The 23408-nt window shown below is 39.4% G+C and overlaps 1 protein-coding gene and 1 pseudogene across 1 annotated transcript; both read left to right on the top strand.

The window, feature by feature from the left end:
- Positions 1-395: 395 nt before the first annotated feature.
- Positions 396-13690, top strand: lipea (lipase, hormone-sensitive a). Its single transcript, XM_034235983.1, has 11 exons — positions 396-566; positions 2481-2725; positions 3800-4084; positions 4669-4759; positions 4864-5009; positions 5097-5282; positions 5831-5983; positions 6827-6971; positions 8100-8327; positions 11199-11590; positions 12807-13690. The coding sequence occupies exons 1-11, from the start codon at positions 557-559 to the stop codon at positions 13074-13076; spliced, it is 2151 nt and encodes a 716-aa protein (XP_034091874.1). The 5' UTR covers positions 396-556; the 3' UTR covers positions 13077-13690.
- An 884-nt stretch (positions 13691-14574) lies between these two features.
- On the top strand, positions 14575-21976 carry LOC117559298 (annotated as a pseudogene).
- The last annotated feature ends 1432 nt before the right edge of the window (positions 21977-23408 follow it).

The following is a 23408-nucleotide window of genomic DNA, read 5'->3' as shown; positions in this document are numbered from 1 at the left end:
GCGCGGCGCAGCGCGGCGCAGCGCGGTGCAGCGAGGAAGTGGAACGTTCATCCAACAACTGCGAGGCTGCACACACGACGCTCCGCTTCCGCAACGTTTTGAAACGCGCCTGGTGGGTTATGACACAGGAGGAGGTCGCAGCGCGGCGCAGCCGCAGCGCAGACGCTTCCGGTGGGATCAGGGGGTTAGTCCCCTGAATCTGGAATAATGTACAATTCACAGCACAGCCTCACAATGTCAGGAACTTTTCATCGACAGATTGCTTTGGTCTGGCTTTACTCTTCACTGATTGGTTACAGAAACTTTGACCTTATTGGCTATGGAAATCAGAAGGAGGGGCCTATTATCATATAAAAAAACTGCACGAACATTTGCGTGTATATTCGCGTGTATGTTCGCGCGTATTTTTGCGGAGGTTTGCCTCCGTTTTTACAAAAAAACGGCCGAAATAAACGAGCGAATTATGGCACTTTTGGCCTTCCATAGATGCGCTCTGCTCACATGACGTTACCCAGCATTCTGCGGGTCTCTGTCAGAAACATCAAGGAAGAGGAGGATGCGTGTCGGTGAGTGAAGTCTATCAAAAACAACGCACAAACATACATATATAAGTCGTGTTACGCACATTCATGGCGGTTTGTGGTGGTCGCTAGATATTAGGAAACAAACATGAAGCTATGTCGTTGTATTTTAACGTTTTTACACTGCTGTAAAAAGGTAGAGCAACAAGGTGTACGACTGTTTGAACTCGTCCAACTTGTGTTGGTGAAGTTATGTGTCACCGGCTGTAGCTAACATGGGCTCGGTAACTTGCTAAAATAGTGAATAATTAAACAGTGACGTTTGTGTAAAGGACTGTAGAGAAGCTAGCGAAAGAAGCCTGAAAATGCTCCCAAAGCTAAAGTGAAGCGTTTTACCAGCATGAGAAGCTGATATCTGTGGAGCTGGAAACTGATCCCTGTGTCGGACAGTAACAGAGGAGAGCCTGTTGACAGTTTACGTCACCATCAGCTGTTTTTGGTTAAACGTCTCTGAGCTTTGAAGGGTTTGCTGAAGGACAACCATGTTTTTTTATGTAGGGCAAATGGTGAGATTCAGGATGGGAACAAAAGGAATCAAGTAGCCTACTGAGTTATGCAAAACAGAAAGCTCAAAACTCGTGGACTGACTAAGTAATGACTAAGTATTAAAAAGACAATAATATTCTTAATTACTGTTAAGTCTATTATGTTATGTTACTCTTTTAATTTGTAATTAAGGCCAAAGCCTGATATAACCTATTCCTCAGAAACTGAAATCAAAACTGGAACTCATGGACTTTGTAACTAAAAATGAAACCAGTCTATTATAATGTATTTGATTTAAACAGACAAACATTTGGTGTCTTTTTTTAAGCATGACTTTAATATTCTTCATATCCAGTATTTTTAAATGTTACTGTTTTCAGGGCAAGAAGTTGATGGAAATATGATCAAGAGAACATAATTATACTTCTAGCTGTGTGGAAAACTCTTTGAGACGACATTTACATAAACACATAGTGAGACAAACTATTCAATTAACGGAACATTTTTAGAAATGATACTATTTATTTGGTGTTTAGTATTCTGATTACAGCCTAGCCTGTGCTCCAATGCTGTTTAATGTGTGCTGACAGCAGCACAATAGAGACCTTTTGCTTGTCATAAAATGTGCATTGCGCTGCACATTATGTCTTCTCATTTACGTGATGGCTTTAATGTAGCTTGATAACATGTAGGACTAATGTCATCCCAAATATGTAGTCCGTTTGTGTATGATAAGTTGTCCTTTGAGACAACATGAATGCTACAAAGAAGGACAAATTATATTTAATTAAGTTTATTTATGATCAGATTATGTAAATTATCTATAAAGATGGCAGGCTTCTTGATGTAGAGGTTTTCAGTATTTGCAATTAATCTTACGATGGATATGCATGTTTGAGGAAGACATCCAGTCGTTTCATCTTGTCCCTGTCTTTGTGTTATTATGGACATCAAATAAGAATTACAAAAAGGAGCCTCCACGGAAAGAGCAAGAGCAATTGGTAAAGCTGACAAACCAAGTCAAAATAAAACGCCATATTGTTTTGGATTAACATAGAAGGACAAAATATACATATCCTTGCTTCCTATGACATTTCTTATCGGTGTTTGTTCAGTGTTGTTATTTTGGTTGACATGTTTTCAAGTACGTTTGTAAAACTGAAAAAAGTGGAATCCTGTAGTTCCTCCAGCTAGTCTTGCCTAACCTTGTTCCAAAGTACTATCTTCAGGCTTTATAGAACTTCAACCCCTTAATAAACAGATAACAAGACTATTATCTCCAGAGCAATGAGCTTTGCTGCAATAGATGAGGTCATGAGGGTCTGTGTGTTTACCCTTTGGTCTTCACATCACATGTCTGCTGCATTGAGAGCCACAGAAGTATTTATTCTCTTGTCTGTCCTTCTCTCGCAGCCTCAGATATGGATTACAAGATTGTGTTTGCAGCCTTGGAGACGGTATGTGAAGACAACATTGCTTTTCTGTGTGGATCTGATTTGCCGTACGGCGCTGTTGCCAAGCGCCTGGTGACGTGTTTGAGACAGATTCAGGAGCACGGACAGGCCCTGCGGCCGGTGGTCGGCAGCTTCACCGCCGTCTTCCACCATTATGACTTTGACGCACAAACGCCGGGGAATGGCTACCGCACACTGGTGAAGGTACGACTGACCCCTCAGCGCTCATATTTGAGCTGTGAATCCTCTCTACTCTCTTCATGCAAAAAGTGTTGTTGTGTATTTCACTTCTTTCTTCTTTGTTAGTGTTTTAAAGGCATTACATCTAACATTCATAGTCATTATTATAACAATTAGGGCTCCAACTAATAATTCTTCGTTATAATAGATTTATTCTAGATACATTTCATTATTATTTGGTCTTTAAAATGTCAGAAAATAATGAAACAATTTAATTATTTTTATTTTCAATTTATGAGAAGCTGCAACAAGTGAACTTTGATATGAGTAAGGAATAACACATGTTTTTTTTTTATCATTGCAGCTTTCTCCAAAATGGTCCAATTTGTGTAGATAATGTACAGTATATAATTACACAACACTAACTAATTGGATCATTTGTAGCTTAGGTGTTATACTGCGTGAAAATCTTAGTAGCTTAACTTTAGTAATTCATCATTTAAAAAAACGTACGTCTTTAGATTTTTTTTTAATGTGATATTTATATTTAGGTTCTTCAATTCCAAGCCTTACTTTTAATCAACATGGACATTTAACTGTAGTTTATTGTGGTCCGATCCAACATACCTAGCACACAACATTTTTAGTAATGCAAAAAAATCCACAGTCAATAAAAAAATACCCAGCAGTTGCGCAATTTGCTTCTGTTAAAGTAAGGTTCCTAAAAATTATAAATAAATAATATGAAATGCGTGGAACGTGATGTTATTGTTGCAACAAACAGATACTTGAAAGGGAGGCGTTGTTTGAATACTAAAAAATACTGTGTCACTGGCTTTGTTGTGTTGAATAAAACTGATACCATCAACTCCCAATCCTGTCTGTAACTCTGACTGACTCTTTTATTTATCATTTATTAACAAGAACTGAGCTCTGAGGCACAGAGAAACCTTCACTATTTCAAGCTTTGATTACAAATACTGTTCTGGGTTTGTTTCGATGATTTCTTGGGATTTGTATAACGAAAATATCTCTCTTATCCTTACCCTACCTACCTTCTCAGGAGAAGATATATTATTATTGCTTTCTTTCTTCCAGGTGTTGCTGTCTTGCCTTTTGCACATCATTCACAAGGGACGCTACATTGTCTCTAATTACAACAGTGCCTTCTTCAGGGCGGACCACAATGCCTCAGAGATGGAGGCGTACAGCAGCGCTCTGTGCCAGCTGCGCGCCTTGCTCCACCTCGCCCAGCGGCTCCTCAACGACAATGAGTTTGGCCAGCTGTACGCGCTGCAGGACGGGGACCTGAGCGGCAGGTTCGTGCAGGAGTACAGCTCCATGCATAAAGCCTGCTTCTACGGACGCTGCCTCGGCTTTCAGGTCAGACAGCAAACACTGAATGAATCACTAAAACTAAATAAAAACATTAACTTCCTGGTAAATTAAGTACAATTAATAAATCATTTCTGTTAAAGCTACTTTGAGTGTGATAATATAAGGGTATTCCCAAATTTGAATATTTGAACATTATGGCCATCATTTTTAGTTCTTCAACCATTTATTCTGTATATTTAATTAAAAGTCAACACTAAAATATAAATTCAAAAATTCAAAACATATTCATTATTATGATTTTCTTTAATTTACTAATTTAATTTAATGAAATATAAATAATGTATTATAACCTTGCTTTGTGTGAGTTGCTATATTTTTGTCAAATTTTTCGTCCGATAGAGTAGGTTTTATTTCAACTAAACGTGATTGAAATACATTTTATTCAAGCCTCCTGATTATTTTGATCACTCAATGAGCACCTCTCACTAACAACCAGTTCAATATAAATATTCATATTCTAATCTGTTCTTAAGTTTAGTCTGTTTTGGCTTCATTAAAACAAAGTATATGTCTCTTGTTTATATTATATGAAGCTAAAGCTTGTAACGGTTCAATGTTTCTTTCCCCAGTTCTCACCGGCTCTCCGACCGTTCCTCCAGACCGTTGTCATTAGCATGGTTTCATATGGAGAGACATTTGGTAAACAGCAGTCTGGCTTGGGTAAGTATTTTTTTCTTTCATTACTTTCCGTTATGTATTGATGAAATGTCCCGTTGTGCCTTGTTCAGATGATTTCATGCTTAAAATCCTCCCTCCTCTTCCAGGTTTGGCCGCCCTTTCCCTTCTCACATCAGGTAAGTACGTGATGGATCCAGAGCTGCGGGGCGCTGAGTTTGAACGCATCACCCAGAACCTGAACATGCAGTTTTGGAAGTCCTTCTGGAACCTCACAGAGTCCGGCCTTTTGACAGTAGGCAGGGGCAAATATTCTTCTATTGGCTCTCAAATTATATAAAATCCTCTTTATTGTTTTAATGGCATGTCTTTCTCCGTGCAGGGCTTCAGCAGAATAGCTTCCAGCCCGGTGCAGATAAACTTGACCCTGACTGTGCCTCCTGTGACTCTGCGCCTTCCCCTGGCTTCGGACCCCAGACTAACAGCCACCATTTCTCCTCCCATAGCCCACTCGGGCCCCGGGCCGGTCCACATGCGCCTCATCTCCCATGAGCTTCGAGTAGGACAGGTGAGGCGGCACAGGGGAGAGGAACGTGTTCAGGGAAACAGATAGGAATCAGACATAGCTTCATCTGCAGACAATAATAATGATTACTTAGACAAACACTACTTTGATTAATGCATTTAATTTCAGCGTCCACTTTCATGCTATGTTTACTTTACTTTGGTTGTTTTCAGCACAAATACACACGTATAAAAATGTAAAGAAAACAATCACAAGTCATTTGGCTTGAAATACTGTCAAATCCAAGCCTTATTTTATGCGAATTACACCTACATTATTTGTGTTGTATGTGTATGCCCAAGCTTTTTCAAATAAATGTTAAATACACACTAGTGTTCATACATTCGTTATTACAAAAAATATATATGTCCAAAAAATGTGTCTTTTCTAAGACGGGAAAAGAAAAAGTATTTTATATCTGATACAAAAACAAAAACAAATATTCTGAAGGTTAAAAGATTTATATTTTGACATCAAACATATGGGAAAATGTGTTATTGATTTGTGTCCTTTATTAATAATGACTTGATGACTTATCCTCTAACTTACAGGAGAGTGAAGAGCTGCTTAGTTATTCTCGAGACGATCCTCCCCCCATCACAGCCTCTCAGCTCCCCTGGGTGCAGAAGCAGCCCCGCTCCCCCTGGCTGCTCATCCACTTCCACGGGGGGGGCTTTGTGGCCCAGACTTCCAGATCCCATGAGGTAATGCACATGCTGGGGTTAACCTTAGCTTATCTCATGGAATTTATCTTTGTCAGATGTTTAAAATATTCTGGAATACATAAAAAAAAATCCCCTTATCAATAACAAATTGAAATGGTGAATCAAAATGTTATCAAAATGTCAATATGGACTAGTGCAATATGCAGTTTTATGAAGCTGGACAAGTCATGGCCAACTTGTATTTGGTAGAAATCATCTTAAGAAACCCGTCCATGTCATTTACAACATTTACGTTGTTGTTTTTTTTAATATTCTCTGTCAAAGTGTCTGAGTTTCTAGAAAAGCGCTATACAAGTATCATGTATTATTATTTTTCATTATTATTATTATTATTATTTAATATTTAAATGACAATGTGAATAATGTTAAAAAAAATGTCATTCCCTCTAATATTGCAATATGAGTTAAAGTAATTGCAATTGGTTACTTTCTTCCACATCGTGCAGCCCTACTATAATGTACAGAATATCAAACGGCCCTCCTTTCCCACCATCTGTTCTCTTACTCGTCCGATATACATCTCACCACTCGTACCCCCTCAGCAAGCTAAAACTGTTTACTGAATACAAATAATAATAACATTGGCTACACTACAGTATAGAGGGAATTACGCAAAAGTGCACAAAAAACAAAACACACAAGACTCAAATAAGTTTGACATAAGGCTAGTACTACCACAAGTATAATACTTGTAATCCCCTCCTAATAAAAGTCATTTAAAGCACATTAAGCAGATCTTTCAATCCACAAATTGATAACAATATTTGTTAATAAGCATGTTTGCATTACGTCATACCTCATTATTCTGCTCTCTTGAATCAGAATTATCTCCGGATTTGGTCGAAGGAGCTCAATGTTCCCATTCTCTCCGTGGACTACTCTCTGTCACCTGAAGCGCCTTTCCCCAGAGCTCTGGAGGAATGTTTCTACGCCTACTGCTGGGCTCTGAACAACTGCCATCTGCTGGGTACGTGCACAGCCTCACACTCAGACCATACACTCAACCCGTAGGGAGAATAATGTATTTGGTTTAAACAGATTCATATGTACAAAAAACGTAAATTCATTGTCACTTATAAGGAAGGGAATTATTTGTAGTCTCGAGATTTCAGGGTGTGTTTGTATTTTTATATGCATGTATTTTGCCATAAATTGTAAGAGGATTAAGCATATATGTGATCATACAGTATGTCTTGTTCAAAGAGGGCAAAAGAGAACTTGTTCACCCCTTACAAATGTTCACTTTCCATATGTACAGATTGTACCCATTTGTATGAGGTGATAGTGGTTGGAGGAGGGGTGCATTATGTACTCAAAGCAGCATGTGAACTGTTATGTGTACACTATCAGTATATGGAACATGGAAAGGGTAATCTGGGCCCAGTCCCATGCAGAAAAGGTGGAACAAAGAGACCTAAAAACTAAATGGTTAATGGTATTTTGGCTGTTTCAAAGGAATTTGCATTGTATATTAATTTCCTGATTTTGTTTTCATTTATTGTTTCATCTTTAAAATATAACAAATGACATCACCAAGTGACTTTTTGTCCAACCAACTGTCTTAAAATAAAAATAATTGTACACTGATAATACATATTGAAACGCAGGGATTCCTAAATATTAACTTATTGTTTCGCATGAAATGGTTCTGTAAAACGATTTAGCTCACGGCTGCGCAATAGGAATGTGACAGTGCAGTTGAAAATCGCACTTACAAAGAAAAAACAAGATTTAAGTCTACTCCATTGTGCTTGAATAAAAACATATTACACATTGCTTGTTGAATAAAAAAAAAAAAGGAAAATATTAACAATCTTCTTTTATTAAATAACCTGAACTGATCAAAAACGGCATATTTTCAAATAATTCACATTTTTAAAAGAATTTCACATTTTCAACTTAGTCAAAATAGCCCCTAGTGTAATATTGCATCTGAACCAGGCATTGCAACAACAACAAAAAAAAACATATATATTCAGCTACCATCATTTGGATACAAATGGCTACCACACAACCTTGTGTCTTATATATATATATATATATATATGAAAGGCTCATCATTATTTGGGTTGTAACAGTTCTGTGTGTGCCTCAGGCTCCACAGCCGAGCGTGTTTGCCTGGCGGGGGACAGCGCTGGAGGGAACCTCTGCATCACCGTGTCCATGAAGGCCATATCCAGCGGCATCCGAGTCCCCGACGGCATCATGGCTGCCTACCCCGCCACCCTGCTCACCACTGACGCCTCACCCTCCCGCCTGCTCACGCTCATCGACCCGCTGTTGCCTCTGGGTGTTCTCACAAAGTGCATCAATGCCTATGCAGGTATGTGGGTGTGTGAGCAAAGCATTACGTGTTCCTGGCTTCACACTTCATTTAACACAAGAGTACTTTCCGGTGCCACGGGAACAGAAAATAGAACCTCAGAGGGATTCATGCATAAACCGGATAATGTGGGTGGAAAACAGGATGATAATAATTAACAACATGCTTACCCATACTGTCAAAGCCATAATCATTCCTACTCTAAATATATACTGTGTATTATCCCATGCTCTGTTTGTCAGCCTTATATTATACGTAGTATTGCTGGAAACCTCTGATATGTCTGTCACTGAGTAAATGTCAGCCTTTGCAGACCATTTATATGCACACACATCTACAGTGGGGCAAAAAAGTATTTAGTCAGCCACCAATTGTGCAAGTTCTCCCACTTAAAAAGATAAGAGAGGCCTGTAATTTTTTCTCACAAAATGAGAAAAAAAAAAATCCAGAAAATCACATTGTCTGATTTTTAAAGAATTTATTTGCAAATTATGGTAGAAAATAAGTATTTGGTCAATAACAAAAGTTCATCTCAATACTTTGTTATATACCCTTTGTTGGCAATGACAGAGGTCAAACGTTTTCTGTAAGTCTTCACAGGTCACACACTGTTGCTGGTATTTTGGCCCATTCCTCCATGCAGATCTCCTCTAGAGCAGTGATGTTTTGGGGCTGTCGCTGGGCAACACGGACTTTCAACTCCCTCCAAAGATTTTCTATGGGGTTGAGATCTGGAGACTGGCTAGGCCACTCCAGGACCTTGAAATGCTTCTTACGAAGCCACTCCTTCGTTGCCCGGGCGGTGTGTTTGGGATCATTGTCATGCTGAAAGACCCAGCCACGTTTCATCTTCAATGCCCTTGGTGATGGAAGGAGGTTGTCACTCAAAATCTCACGATACATGGCCCCATTCATTCTTTCCTTTACACGGATCAGTCGTCCTGGTCCCTTTGCAGAAAAACAGCCCCAAAGCATGATGTTTCCACCCCCATGTTTCACAGTAGGTATGGTGTTCTTTGGATGCAACTCAGCATTCTTTCTCCTCCAAACACGTCTAGTTGAGTTTTTACCAAAAAGTTCTATTTTGGTTTCATCTGACCATATGACATTCTCCCAATCCTCTTCTGGATCATCTAAATGCTCTCTAGCAAACTTCAGACGGGCCTGGACATGTACTGGCTTAAGCAGGGGGACACGTCTGGCACTGCAGGATTTGAGTCCCTGGCGGCGTAGTGTGTTACTGATGGTAGCCTTTGTTACTTTGGTCCCAGCTCTCTGCAGGTCATTGACAGGTCCCCCCGTGTGGTTCTGGGATTTTTGCTCACCGTTCTTGTGATCATTTTGACCCCACGGGGTGAGATCTTGCGTGGAGCCCCAGATCGAGGGAGATTATCAGTGGTCTTGTATGTCTTCCATTTTCTAATAATTGCTCCCACAGTTGATTTCTTCACACCAAGCTGCTTACCTATTGCAGATTCAGTCTTCCCAGCCTGGTGCAGGTCTACCATTTTGTTTCTGCTGTCCTTTGACAGCTCTTTGGTCTTGGCCATAGTTGAGTTTGGAGTGTGACTGTTTGAGGTTGTGGACAGGTGTCTTTTATACTGATAACGAGTTCAAAGAGGTGCCATTAATACAGTTAACGAGTGGAGGACATAGGAGGCTCTTAAAGAAGAAGTTACAGGTCTGTGAGAGCCAGAAATCTTGTTTGTTTGTAGGTGACCAAATACTTATTTTATCGAGGAATTTACCAATTCATTCATTAAAAATCCTACAATGTGATTTCCTGGATTCTTTCCCCCCATTCTGTCTCTCATAGTTGAAGTGTACCTAGGATGAAAATTACAGGCCTCTCATCTTTTTAAGTGGGAGAACTTACACAGTTGGTGGCTGACTAAATACTTTTTTGCCCCACTGTATATAACACACTAAAGGAAAGGAAACTCCCAGAAAGCATAGCAGGACCTTTTTTATTATCATAAAACAATGGTATTTATCATTTATGCAATGTTATTCATTCTTACTTACAAGTCTTCTTGTAAGCCACTTATGCATAATGTGCTGGAGTCACTGATCTGACTGTGGTCTTTTTTTAGGAGTCATAAATCCGCACCAGTGGCAGGGCCTATACAGTATATGCATATGTGAACATACCATATGGTATGTATATGATATGGAAAATGCCATGTGTTGGCTGCTTTGAGCCATGTTACATGACGCTGAAACGATGAGACACTCAATGTGTGGCATTTCCCTGATTTTGATAAAGCTTGTTATGTGCTGTTTGAGAGGAAAGTGGTGTTATGTAAGCAGCAGAAAATCCAATCAGTGCAAGTCAACAGGATTATGGTTTTACATCTGCATGAAAGCGTTGTGGTTAGACTGATTCTTTATTTGGTCTGAATAGTCTGTGTAATCCAGCATTGTCTAATGATGTGACCCACACATAGAAACGATTTGGTGATTAAAGTAACTTCTTATCCCGTCTATCAAATGTTCTAAAAATGTTATCGCCTGTGTAAAATAGGATATTATTTTCAATTATATTTAAGGATAAAATAGATGATCTGTAGCCACAGGGCCAAAAAGCCTCCGTATGAATACAGCAGGCTGAGTAATGACAGCATGTTGTTGCTATGTAAACAATGTGTTTACTGTAAAGGAGAACAAACAAATATAATCAGGATTCATTGCAGAGCCCTCTTAAACACACTGAATGTGTACAGTACAGTAGTTTTCATCTCTTTTTAATATTGTTTTGTTAATTTGCCACAGAAATGTAACCATGTTTATTCATTCAAGTAGTAAAGGACGCTTTGACTACAAAAAAAAACACATGACGTCCCTTGCTAATGCTCATCCTCTCCCTCCCAGGCACAGACAGTCAGACGGTGCAGCCTGCAGTGGAGAGCAGCAGTCTGAGCGCTCTGGGCAGAGACACCGCCGTGCTGCTGGGTGATCTCACTCAGGGGGCCTCCAACTGGATCCAGTCCTTCCTGGACCCCACGCGGACCACCGGCGGAGCACGCTCCCTGTCGTCCTCTCAGAGAAGCTATCAGAGCGATGAAACTGGCAGGACACCCTCTCTCACCTCCACACCTCATTGTGGAAGTGACTCGGATTACCCAGAGGGCTTTAAGCCCCTGCGCTCGGAGTGCCTGGCCTTTGTGAACCCAACTTCCTGCCCCATCATCAGGAACCCGTTTGTGTCGCCGCTGTTGTCTCCCGACGAGCTGCTCAGAGGCCTGCCGCCTGTGCACATCGTGGTAAGAGAGGGGGGGTGGCGGAGGGAGGCTGAGGGTGAGAGAGAGGTTGTTGCTGCTTTCAAATGGGGTGGGTGGTGTTCACTGTGTTCACAAGAAGAACCCATTTTGAAACGTCAATCAACATCAGAATCACAATACTTTATTTATCATATTTTATTAGAATTACATTTAGAAAATATTTTTTGTTACAGTTGCTTTTTCATAATACAATTAACAATACAAAGACAACATTTGATTAAAATAGGTAATACAAAAATATGTATATAAACCAAAGTAAAAATGGGCAGTAAGAAGATCAAATCAAATAGAAACGTATTTGCTGATGTGGTCAGAAATGTCAGGAGCCGTGGAAATGTGCTGCATAATAACTTGTTTATTGTATATTGTAGTACAAATATTTGGTAGTTTTTCCTGAATTGAATCAATATACTTTCATTTATTATTTTTTGTTACATTTGGAAAATAGGTTTTGTAACATAGTTGCTTAATTGTTCAATACAAATAAATACAAAGGCAAATGAAAACAACATAGAATAAAAAGATGCATACAAACTTCAGAAGTTAGAGTCAAATTGTGCGATTAGAAAATAAAATAAAATAGTTCAAGGAAGTTCCTTTTTTTTATTTTATTTTATTTTTTTTTAATATATAGAGTATTTTATTGTTTAAAATAATATAATAATAATATGTGTGACTTGAGCAGAGGCACATAAACGTTCTAGATGAAGTTATAGGGGCAATCTATACGATTTTTCAATAAAAACCTTTAAGCTGATTATAATTCAAGAAGTGTTGAATTACAGAAAACTATACTTCTCGACCTCCACATGACCTTGTTTTTTCGAACTTGTACAATCACAGTCCAATTCAGAGAGAGAGCTTTCCTATTTCTTTTCCTATATAGCTGTTCTACCGATTTATATGCAATATTCAATGAGATATCCAGCAGGAAAAGTTACTACTCCAGCATTGTAGCACTGCCTTTTCCAGAAAACTGCAAAATCACCAAATAAATCTAAATGTATTCTTACACAAAAATAGAGTCTGCAGTATTGTAAAATACATAAACTTGTTTTAATTATATTATAGAGCTAGGCCAATACATCTTCCAGGCTGATATTACTTTATTGCAGATATATCAGTACAAATGGCGATAGAACTAGGTTTGAGGTTTTTTGTATTGCTTGTTTCCTGATTGGTCCATGTGTCCTCGCAGGCCTCAGCTCTGGATGCCTTGCTGGACGACTCTGTGATGTTTGCCAAGAAGCTGCGAGACATGGGCCAGCCTGTGAGCCTGACGGTGGTGGAGGACCTGCCTCACGGCTTCCTCAGCCTGTCACAGCTCTCCAAGGAGACGGAGGGCGCTGCGGAGATGTGCGTGGAGCAAATGAGGGCCATTTTTCAGCAGGAAGACCAGAGGCCTGCACTCCGCAAACGGCCAAAGCTGGAAGAGACCTATCAGAGTAGCAGTCCATCATCGGGCTGATTTATCAGTCATGAGTGGGACTTTGTAGTTCTTGGATGAAAAAGAGATCTGACATGAGTTGGTGGGAGACAAACAATACATTTTAGAAAAAGGAAACAAGACAGGGAGAATTATGAAGACATAAGTAGAGGTAGCTTAGGCACGCTGCACTTGAAACGATTAAGCTACTAAATGGTGAAATAATGGAGTATTTTTCTAAAAAGATTTAGATCAAACGCACATTGAGGATATATCAGACTCCACTAAAACCAGCCTTTTGATTCATTTCTTATCTGATAGATGATGTAAAAAGAAGCTATTGTGCCTTTATTATAAAGAGCTGCTCCAAGTATACGAGCTTCGCCTACATTACGGCACAAACAAGTTGACTTGCACAGGGAAAACATTCCACATGCAGTGTATTATTATTATTATTATGAATAGTATAATATAAGGATGAAATGGATAATCTGGTTATTGCCAGTGTTAGTAGTAGTCACGTGTTTACATATTCAAAGGAGGCCTTCACCCTGTGGATCTGGGTTATGAATGGAACTTGCTGTACTGTAAATTCAATATTATATTTGTTGATATAAATATTTAACCCTGAATTAAATCAAAACAGTAAAAAATGATTGCTTGTGCTTATTCAGGTTCAGGTTATTTATTTGTACCTGAAGGTAGATTTGGTACCTCCATCACATTCCAAAACCACTAGTAAAAACTAGGGCTGTCAAGTTAACGCGTTAATAACGCGTTATTAACACGTTAACAACGCGTTATTAACACGTTAACTTGACAGCCTTGACAACCTTTTAATAATAAAAAAAATAACGCCACTAATTATTTTAACGCGATTAACGCATGTGTACTTTTTGTCCTCGGCCGCCCCGTAGTTTCAGAGAGCATCGAGTTTTAAAATACCATCTACAAGCTGATGCTGACAGCCCAGCTCCTGCCGCCCGCTTGTGGCAGACCCGGCAGACCACACTTCCACGCTCACCGGCAGGCACCGACTAGCCATCGGAGGACCGGGAGGGTGTGTGGCGCGAGCGAGCGAGGCATACCTTACGTGTATTGCTGTTGTTAGCATCTGGTGCTAGCTAGCTGCGCTAACGGATATAAGGAGCTGTTTCAATGAAAACAGAGGAGCGACATTTCGCCCAGCACTTGACTTTATGCAGGAAGCCAGACAGTGGGACATTGTACGAAAAGTCAGCACACTCAGCACGGATAGACTGCGCGCAACATGATTGCAGCGTCCAGGCAGCTCCCGTTCGAGCATATGCCTTGAGCTGCACATAGCTCCAACGATCCATCACAGTGTCTCTCCACACACACACACACACACACACACACACACACACACACACACACACACACACACACACACACTATATTGTATTATTGTATGAGAGAGGTTCCAGGTTGAATTGAGGCGAATATTTGTAATGTTGTTTTTAATATTCATTAGAATATTTGTCATTGTTCAAATGATAATAAACACACATATAAAGCATATTTGTACACTCATATGTTGATAAGAGTATTCAAAACTTGAAAAATATCCCTCTAAGGTACATTTAGAACAGATACAAAATGTGCGATTAATCGCGATTAACTATGGACAATCATGCGATTAAATATTTTAATCGACTGACAGTCCTAGTTAAAACATGAAACAATCAAGTAAATAAATAAATGATAGGTTAAAAAGCAGCAGCGTGACGCCGCTACAGCAAGTTCATTTGTGCGATGGCTGCTGGAACAAAGCTGTTTTTGCGTTGTTCTACACGCTGGGATGCTAGGCCCCAAGGAACAAGCTGAAATTCAGTGGGAGGGAGTCATCATTTAACACAGAGCTGGGTAACAGCTGAACTGTCTGAGGCACATGGTCTCCAGGTTTATCTGTGGCCCACCAATCAGTCTGCTGGACCACTTAAAGAGGCCCTATTATACTTTTTGGGGTATCCCTTTCCTGTAGTGTGTTTATATAGGTTTGTGTGCATGTAAATGGTCTTCAAAGGCTCAAATCCCTGTGTTTCTCTCCCACCCATTCAATCTTAATTGAATCCACTATGCCATAAATTGCGCTAACATTCATTATGAAGAATCTTTGTAAAAACAAATCCATGTGAAATGGAATGTCCTGGTTATTACTACTGTACACATGCCTTAAATTACTGACAGAATAACCAGATTGCAACACATTCCCCCCCCCCCCCCCCCCCCTGGCAGAATTACATTATTTATTTAACGCAGCTTTACATTTCCCACCATACGGGATAAGCTGTCGTCGCAGATGTCAGACTTCCCATACGGTACATGATGTGTTTCATTCCCTTTAATCAGCTGTCTCTGATGTTGACGTGGTAAGCAGAGCCACTATAAAGTGAGGAGGTAATGGGCCACCTCCCTTAGACCACAGCCATCATGCTGCTCCTCACTGTGCTCCTGTTGGTTGCTACCAATGGTAAGTTTGAGTGGAAACAAAGCTTTTGCTAGATATGTTTCAAAAATTCCTTTGCATGGTCAATTTTAGAATTGTCAGAGTCATGGGTTTGCTGGACGAAGACAATGTTTATGTGTTTAAAATAACAGGCTAACAACAATGTGCAGTTCACAGTAGAAATACTATGATTTTGAAGTACTTGTTATGCAGAATAGCTCTTTTAACGTCTTATAGAACAGTAATGTTTTTTTATCACAAACAAATACATTCATTTTAATGTTTGTCAAATGTGAGCCAATTCAGGTTATTTAAATGTTATTTAAAATAAATAAAATATGTCATCACATGCAAATTAACTGGTATTTATTTTAAATATATGTGTTAAAAAGTACGAGATATTCCTAAATTGTGGGGGAGGTAAAAGTACATGTATTACATTTAACAACACTCAAGTAAAGTACAAGTATGTCAAAATAGTACCCAATACTCGAGTAAATGAATTGTATTACAATCACAGCTGATTGACTTAATCAGGGCATGTGTTCGGCTTCTTTCCTGCATGTTTTCTGTGTGCCCCTTCCTCTCCCTCACTGCCTCACACTCAGCTGCCCTGGGCTTTGATGATAAGATCGTGGGGGGCTACGAGTGCAGGGACCACTCTGTCCCCTGGCAGGTGTCCCTCAACAACGGCTGGCACTACTGCGGAGCGACCCTGATCAACGCGCGCTGGGTCCTCAGTGCTGCTCACTGCTATAAGTGAGTTAGGCACAGTGGGGAAAAGCAACTACTTTGAGCTACCTTCCACTGCACTACAATTCATTACATTAATACACACATTTTTGCCCATTTGTACTCAAGCTACCTCTCTTAATATCTGCACATCTTTCTTCTTTTCATAACAATGCTGGACATATTTTATTTTATTATTCTGACTATTTTGTCATACATGTAGTATACTGTACAGTACGTAGCTTTTTTTGGTATATCTATGTAAATCATTTTCTATATCTCAAAGTTATAATCGGTTTTTTTTAAATCTTTTTTCTATACATTTTTTGTGTGTTTGTTTTCTTATACATGTATCTTCTTTAACTGTGTTTATGTATGCACCTTATACATCAAGGCAAATCCCTCGAAAGTGTAAGCCTACTTGGCATAAACCTGTTTCTGATTTGGAAGCATGTATTCTACTTTTGACTTCACTACATATATTTTACAGCTTTTGTCACTAAATAATTTGCAAATGAGATTATAAATTCAGAATATAAATCATGATGTATTATTTTAAGTCAGGCTACCAATCAGTATATAAAGTCATTTGAATAATTGCCACCTTTTTTAATGTTGATCACATTAATGCATCGATCATTAAAATACAATCAGTGGTGAATAGTAACAAAGTACATTTACTCAGGTACTGTAATTCATTACAATTGTGATGTACTTGTACATTACGTTTTTTCCATTTGGAAGCAAATATTATACATTTTACTCCACTACATTTATTTACAGCTAAATGTACTAGTTACTTTTTAAAATGCTGTTTATTAGTTAATACAAAAAATAAAAATAAACTAGTCGTTTTTATACTTGGTATAATATTAGTGTGGTATAGGTTAAAATATCAGAACCTCAAATATGTATTCAAATAAGCCCTACATTTAACAGCTGTAATGAACACATGAACACATCAATCATAATCCAGTCATTTTATACTGCATTATGCATTTGATTCTGAAATTGGCCACTATGCATTTACAAGTATTTTTACTTTTGTTACTTCAATTATATTTTGATGCAAGACTTGAAGACTTGAAGCAGAGGATCTTTACACTTTATAAATGCTAGTAATCTGAATACTTCTTCCATCACTAAATACAGTTATTTCATGTATTCTGAAATGGTTGTTCTGCACTCAAAGTACATTTTGATGCAAATACTTTGGTTCTTTTACTTGAGTGAAATGTTTACTGTAGGACTTTTACTTGTGAGTAATTTAACACTGCATTATCGCTACTTTTACTTCAGAGAAATATTTCAGTACTTGTTCGATCCCTTGTTAGGTACTGGTTCTGCAACATCATTCTACTGAACTACTTTTTTAATCTGCAAACTGAAACGTTAACTTTAATCAAATGTATTATGTGAACAGATTTCACATAACTGTATAAGGTAAAGCAATAATATTAAGTTGAACCTAAGTTATTTCAACGTAACAGTATTGCTTTCAATACCCTTACCTTGTACAGTTGTGTGAAATCTGTTGACATAATACATTTAATTAAAGTCAACGTTTACATGTTTCCAGTGCGTGTGATTCTTCCACTTCCCTTCCCTCAGGGGGGAGGACATCGAGCTGCGCCTGGGGGAGCACCACATCGGCTACAAGGACGGCCCCGAGCAGTTCATCGCTGCTGCCGTCATCATCCGTCACCCCGACTACGACCGCTACAACATCAACAACGACATCATGCTGATCAAACTAGCCCAACCAGCAAAGATTAATAAGTATGTCCGGCCCATGGCCCTGCCCAGCAGCTGTGCCCCTGCAGGGACCCAGTGCCTGGTCTCTGGCTGGGGGGCAAGCCAGAGCCCCTGTAAGTCTGCCATGAGATCCATAAAAAAGTTGTTATAGTGCAGTTCCTACTAGTTATCAGTAGGGCTGCAGAATTCATTGAAATTGAATCGAAATTGCAATATTCAAATAGAAAGAAGTGCAATATTTGTCACTGGCAAAATATGTCTAAATATTATTCAAAATTAAGGTGCATAGATGTCCAGGCCTACACATCATATTTTATAAACGTATTGATAAATGTGTTTGTGTTAAAATTCGATCCTTCCAATAATATAAATATCACACTTGCAATGTCAGTTAAATAATGGCAATTGTTTGTTTTCTTCAAAACGTGCAACCAATGTTATTAGTAGTTTAAACAGGTCATAGATCTCTTCAATACATATTTTTATAAATTCTATATATATTAATCAACTGTCAACTGACATATACACACATGCAGGTACTATATCAATCAGTCATTTATGTTAAGCAATTTTTTACGGTAACATAATACTTTTAATGTTCATGTAGGGAAATGTATTATACTACTAAACTATCGTTGAGTCTAATTGTTGATATGTATTCAATCAAACTGATTCTGCTCATTTGAATGCTATGACATGATCAGGCCATATAAAATGTCTCTCTTCTTGTTTGTGGTCCAGTCGGCTGTACGAAGTGCCTGCACTGCCTGGACCTGCCCATCCTGTCGCAGCAGGACTGTGAGAGCTCCTACCCCGACAGGATCACCTCCTCCATGTTCTGTGCCGGCTTCCTCCAGGGAGGCAAGGACTCCTGCCAGGTAGGCTACAGCACAGAAATATACATTAGACAATTAGTCCATTGTAATGTTTTATTCTGTTTTGAACAACTGTGTTCCTCCAATATTGCTATAATCCAGTTAACTGTGGTCTAATTAGATGTATATTAAGAAACCAGTCATGCCAACATTAATTGAGTGTTATCTGAGTTTTTCAATTGAAATGTATTATAATATTATATTTTAACTGTCCTATGCACTATTTTGTTGACCTGTACTTTCATCTGTTTTATTATTTATTTTTAAATACATATGGAAAAGGAGGATTCAAATCTCATAATTCCTCTTTTAGTCATCACTCAAATTGAAATGTAGTCTTGTATTTAACCGATCCTATTTAGAAACAGTTGGCAGCTGTGCTCTACAGCTCCTTTAGAGAAGTCTGAGGGTGTGGTGCCTTGCTCATGGGTACCTCAGCAGGGCCCAGGAAGTCACCTGGCACCTCTTGAAGTATCAGTTAACTCTTCATACTTGGTTTGTTCGGGGAATTGACCCGGTGGGTGACCCTATGGTTCCCAAGTCAGGAACCTACAGACCAAGCTTTCTTTTCCCCAGATTTAGTTTAAATTGTAAACACATTCTTACTGTACTTTCCTTGTTTACTTGTTCCTACTATCATTACTAATAGCCTGACCCCACATTTTTGTTGCCATTTCTGAATTGTTCAGGGAGACTCTGGTGGCCCTCTGGTGTGTAACGGGGAGCTCCAGGGTGTGGTGTCCTGGGGCTGGGGCTGTGCTGAAGAGAATCGCCCCGGGGTTTACGCCAAGGTGGGTACACTCAATTTCTCAGCATGAAAGTACCCGGTTGAACATTTATTGAATTAACTATACTTTAAAAACGATGAGACTTCGACAATGAATTTGTTGTTAGTTTTGTTGGGAGTTGCTGTTCAGACGGTTACAATTTGTATTGAAGTTATATCAATAATTGTCAGTGGCGGCTGGTGGAAAATATTTTTGGTGGGGCTATGGAAATGGTGACCAAACCATACTAGGGCGGTCCGGGGGATCGTTCCCCGGAATAATTTTTTGAGTCTCTCTAGCAGCGCGCGCAAGTCAAAGTCTGAGAGGGCGAGGATTCGGAAGATGAAAACTGAACAAGAATCGACAACTCGACACTCTGCTCACTCCTTTCCTGTAAAATACAGGTCCAGCCCACACATAAGCTCCATGGTGCCACAGGCATTGCCCTTACAACTACAATAAGCATGTAAATGTTAATCTACAGCTCCGGCGATCCACTAGCACCGGAGTCTCCACCTGCAGACGCAGCCATCCTCGACAACTACTGTAGCGTCACCTTGGATACGAGTCTAAACAACTCACAGACACACAGGCCAGGGCGCTGACAGGGCGCCCTTTGAGCATCAGATCTGACGATGCTGATTGGCTGAAATTATGTTTCGGTGGCATAGTTTACAGATAGCAACAGTCAGCTTGTTGGCTGCTGCTCTGGCTGAGGGCTCTTTCCTACCGCTGAACGAGAGAGGGTAATGATACACGCTGCGGCCAGGCAGGAAACATGTGACTTATCAGTAACTTTAGACATCGTAAAACATTTTTAAACGAGATTTTATTGTAGATTATACATTTTACTGATACCAACTATATAATATTTACCTTGTTCATTAAAAATAAAAAATATATATTTTTAAAATATTTTTATTTATTTATTTATTTTATTTTGAATGACAATCAAACATGTGGGAAGAGGGGGGGCGGCGCCCCTATGGGCCGGCCGCCACTGATAATTGTCATTGCAAAGCTCAGCTCTGTGGTGTGATCAGTCATATCTGAAGGTCAAACTCTAAATGTAATATCTGTCGACACAAACCTTTTATCTTCAGATGTCTGCTATCTCACACAAATGACGCTATAACCTTTTTATCTGAGTGCAACATCCTACTGATTGAATGTGCCTGATTTCTATCTTACCTTTTGCACAGTCATTGTCATAATAAGTGTAAACTGAACCAGCTAAAAGTGATATCCCTTGTATTCTCCACAGGTCTGCCAGTTCACTGACTGGATCCACGCCACTATTGCCTCTCACTGAAGTCCTTCTGCTAACGTTGTTATTTTTATTTCAATACTCTTAATCCTTCTACAAGTATGTCTAGGCTTTTTAAGAATGTATTTGACTGTGAAGCATGTTTTAACAACGACAGTAAAATATCATCATGCGTAACAACCAAATGCTGTTCCTGGAATTACTCTATAATTGTATCATAAAACTATTACTGGTTGTACAGGTTGTTTTTTAAATGTGAAAAGTACAACTCTTGTGTGGAGCAGGACGTTCCTGAAGGTGAAATAATTGCACTACCCTGGGTACAGTATTTTTAAAAGTTTGAATGGAATAAAACATTTTTTTTACGACTTATCACATCCATCCAAAAAACAACTCAGACTCACAGAGGTTTTGCATGTTTAAGTCATCATAACATCAAGTTTGACATTTATCAGGTGTATTTAAAAAAAAATCTCTGAATTCAGTTTTTTGAGATAAGCCTAATTTTACTGGCAAAAGTTTCAAGTTCAATATCATCATACGTACAACTATTAGAGTCTCAGTCTCCCTCCAACAATGCTCATTAAATATGTATAAAAAGGAAAGTTCTGCACGTAGAAGAACATTTAGAAACAAAGATATCAAATAGACCAACATACATATAGGGCTAAAAATAAACATTATTAAAGTATAAATTAATATAAATGTGCAGTAACAGTATGAAACTGAATAAACTGAATGGTATATTGTAAATGTGTAAACATGTGTATATACACACACACACACACACACAGGTGTAAACACTTGCTAATACAACTAGAGAATGCAATTCCTGAAGAAATTGCTAGTGGGAATGCTTTTTGCTGAAAAGCTGATGCTGAATTGCTATTCTGAAATGTAATGTGTAAGAAGAAAGTGAAGAATTTAGATTGAAATGATACATGAACACTGGGGGCTTGAATGTGTGATAAGAGAAGAAAAGAAAGTAAAAAAGCTTGGAAAAGCAGCAGAATATTTGAACTGCAAACTATTGAACTAACTTGATGACGAATGATCTGTCGCAATGGTATTTTATGACACCCCATAATACGCTTAGATGTTTTGATGGCTGCATCGTACCAAACCTGTGAAGTTTTGGGCCGCTTGGAGCATTTTCACTGAAGTTATGAGAAAACCGTGTTTCATAGCGAGCATTGTGTTGCCATGGCAACGGAATTTGAAGACATTTCAAAACTGTCACGTAGATGTCTTCACGGCTGGACTGTTAGCACACGTGAAGTTTGAGCACTTTTTGACCATTTTCATAGGAGTTATAGCAATATCGTGTTTTACGGCGAGGGATGCGTTGCCATGGCAACAGCTTTTGAGGAAAACTCACTAATGGCAAATAGACATGTTGAGGGCTGGACAATTAACTGTCATCTGAAGTCTGGTGGTGTTTTGACCATTTTCATATCAGTTACGACAACATCGTTTTTTTGGGCGAGGGATGCGTTTCCATGGAAACAGCCTATGGTGAGATCTCAGATTTGGCATAGAGCTGTTGAGGCATGGACCGGTGATATACAAGCGAACTTTGGGGACGATCAGACCGTGTCCATTGGAGTTACAGCGACATCGTATTTCATGGCGAGGGATGCGTTTCCATGGAAACGGCATATGATGACACCCCATAATTGACATAGAGCTGTTGAGGGCCGGAGCATCAACCATTATCTGAAGTCTGTTGCTGTTTTAGACCATTTGTATAGGTATCACGACAACATCGTGTTTTATGGCGAGGGATGCGTTTCCATGGCAACAGCCTATGGTGAGACCTCAGATTTGGTGTAGAGCTGTTGAGGCATGGACCGGTGATATACAAGCAAAGTTTGGGGAATGATCGGACAGTGTCCATCGGAGTTACAGCGACATCTTGTTTTATGGCGCAGCTAGTTTGAATGACTTTGTATACTGCAGGGTAGCTTGTGGATTTACTCCAGGTGGAACTAAAGTCTGATTTAACACTTGATTATATTTCACATCATTCATCCACATGAGTTGCTGTTCAGACATTATTACAATTTGTATTGAAGTTATATCAATAATTGTCAGTGGCGGCTGGTGGAAAATATTTTTGGTGGGGCTATGGAAATGGTGACCAAACCATACTAGGGCGGTCCGGGGGAACGTCCCCCGGAAGAATTGTTTTAGTCTCTTTAGCAGCGCGCGCAACTCAAAGTCTGAGAGGGCGAGGATTCGGAAGATGAAAACTGAACAAGAATCGACAACTCGACCCTCTGCTCACTCCTTTCCTGTAAAATACAGGTCCAGCCCACACATATGCTCCATGGTGCCACAGGCATTGCCCTTACAACTACAATAAGCATGTAAATGTTAATCTACAGCTCCGGCGATCCACTAGCACCGGAGTCTCCACCTGCAGACGCAGCCATCCTCGACAACTACTGTAGCGTCACCTTGGATACGAGTCTAAACAACTCACAGACACACAGGCCAGGGCGCTGA

This window comes from Gymnodraco acuticeps, unplaced genomic scaffold, assembly GCF_902827175.1.
Source record: "Gymnodraco acuticeps unplaced genomic scaffold, fGymAcu1.1, whole genome shotgun sequence".
In the NCBI taxonomy this organism is placed as follows: Eukaryota; Metazoa; Chordata; class Actinopteri; order Perciformes; family Bathydraconidae; genus Gymnodraco; species Gymnodraco acuticeps.
This window is presented reverse-complemented; position numbering and strand designations above follow the sequence as displayed.

What these genes read in the sequence shown, in the direction of transcription:
- lipea (XM_034235983.1), top strand. An exon ending in GCTACCGCACACTGGTGAAG is followed by an intron (nt 2,726 to 3,799) that starts GTACGACTGACC and finishes TCTTTCTTCCAG; the next exon opens with GTGTTGCTGTCTTGCCTTTT. An exon ending in CAGAGTCCGGCCTTTTGACA is followed by an intron (nt 5,010 to 5,096) that starts GTAGGCAGGGGC and finishes TTCTCCGTGCAG; the next exon opens with GGCTTCAGCAGAATAGCTTC.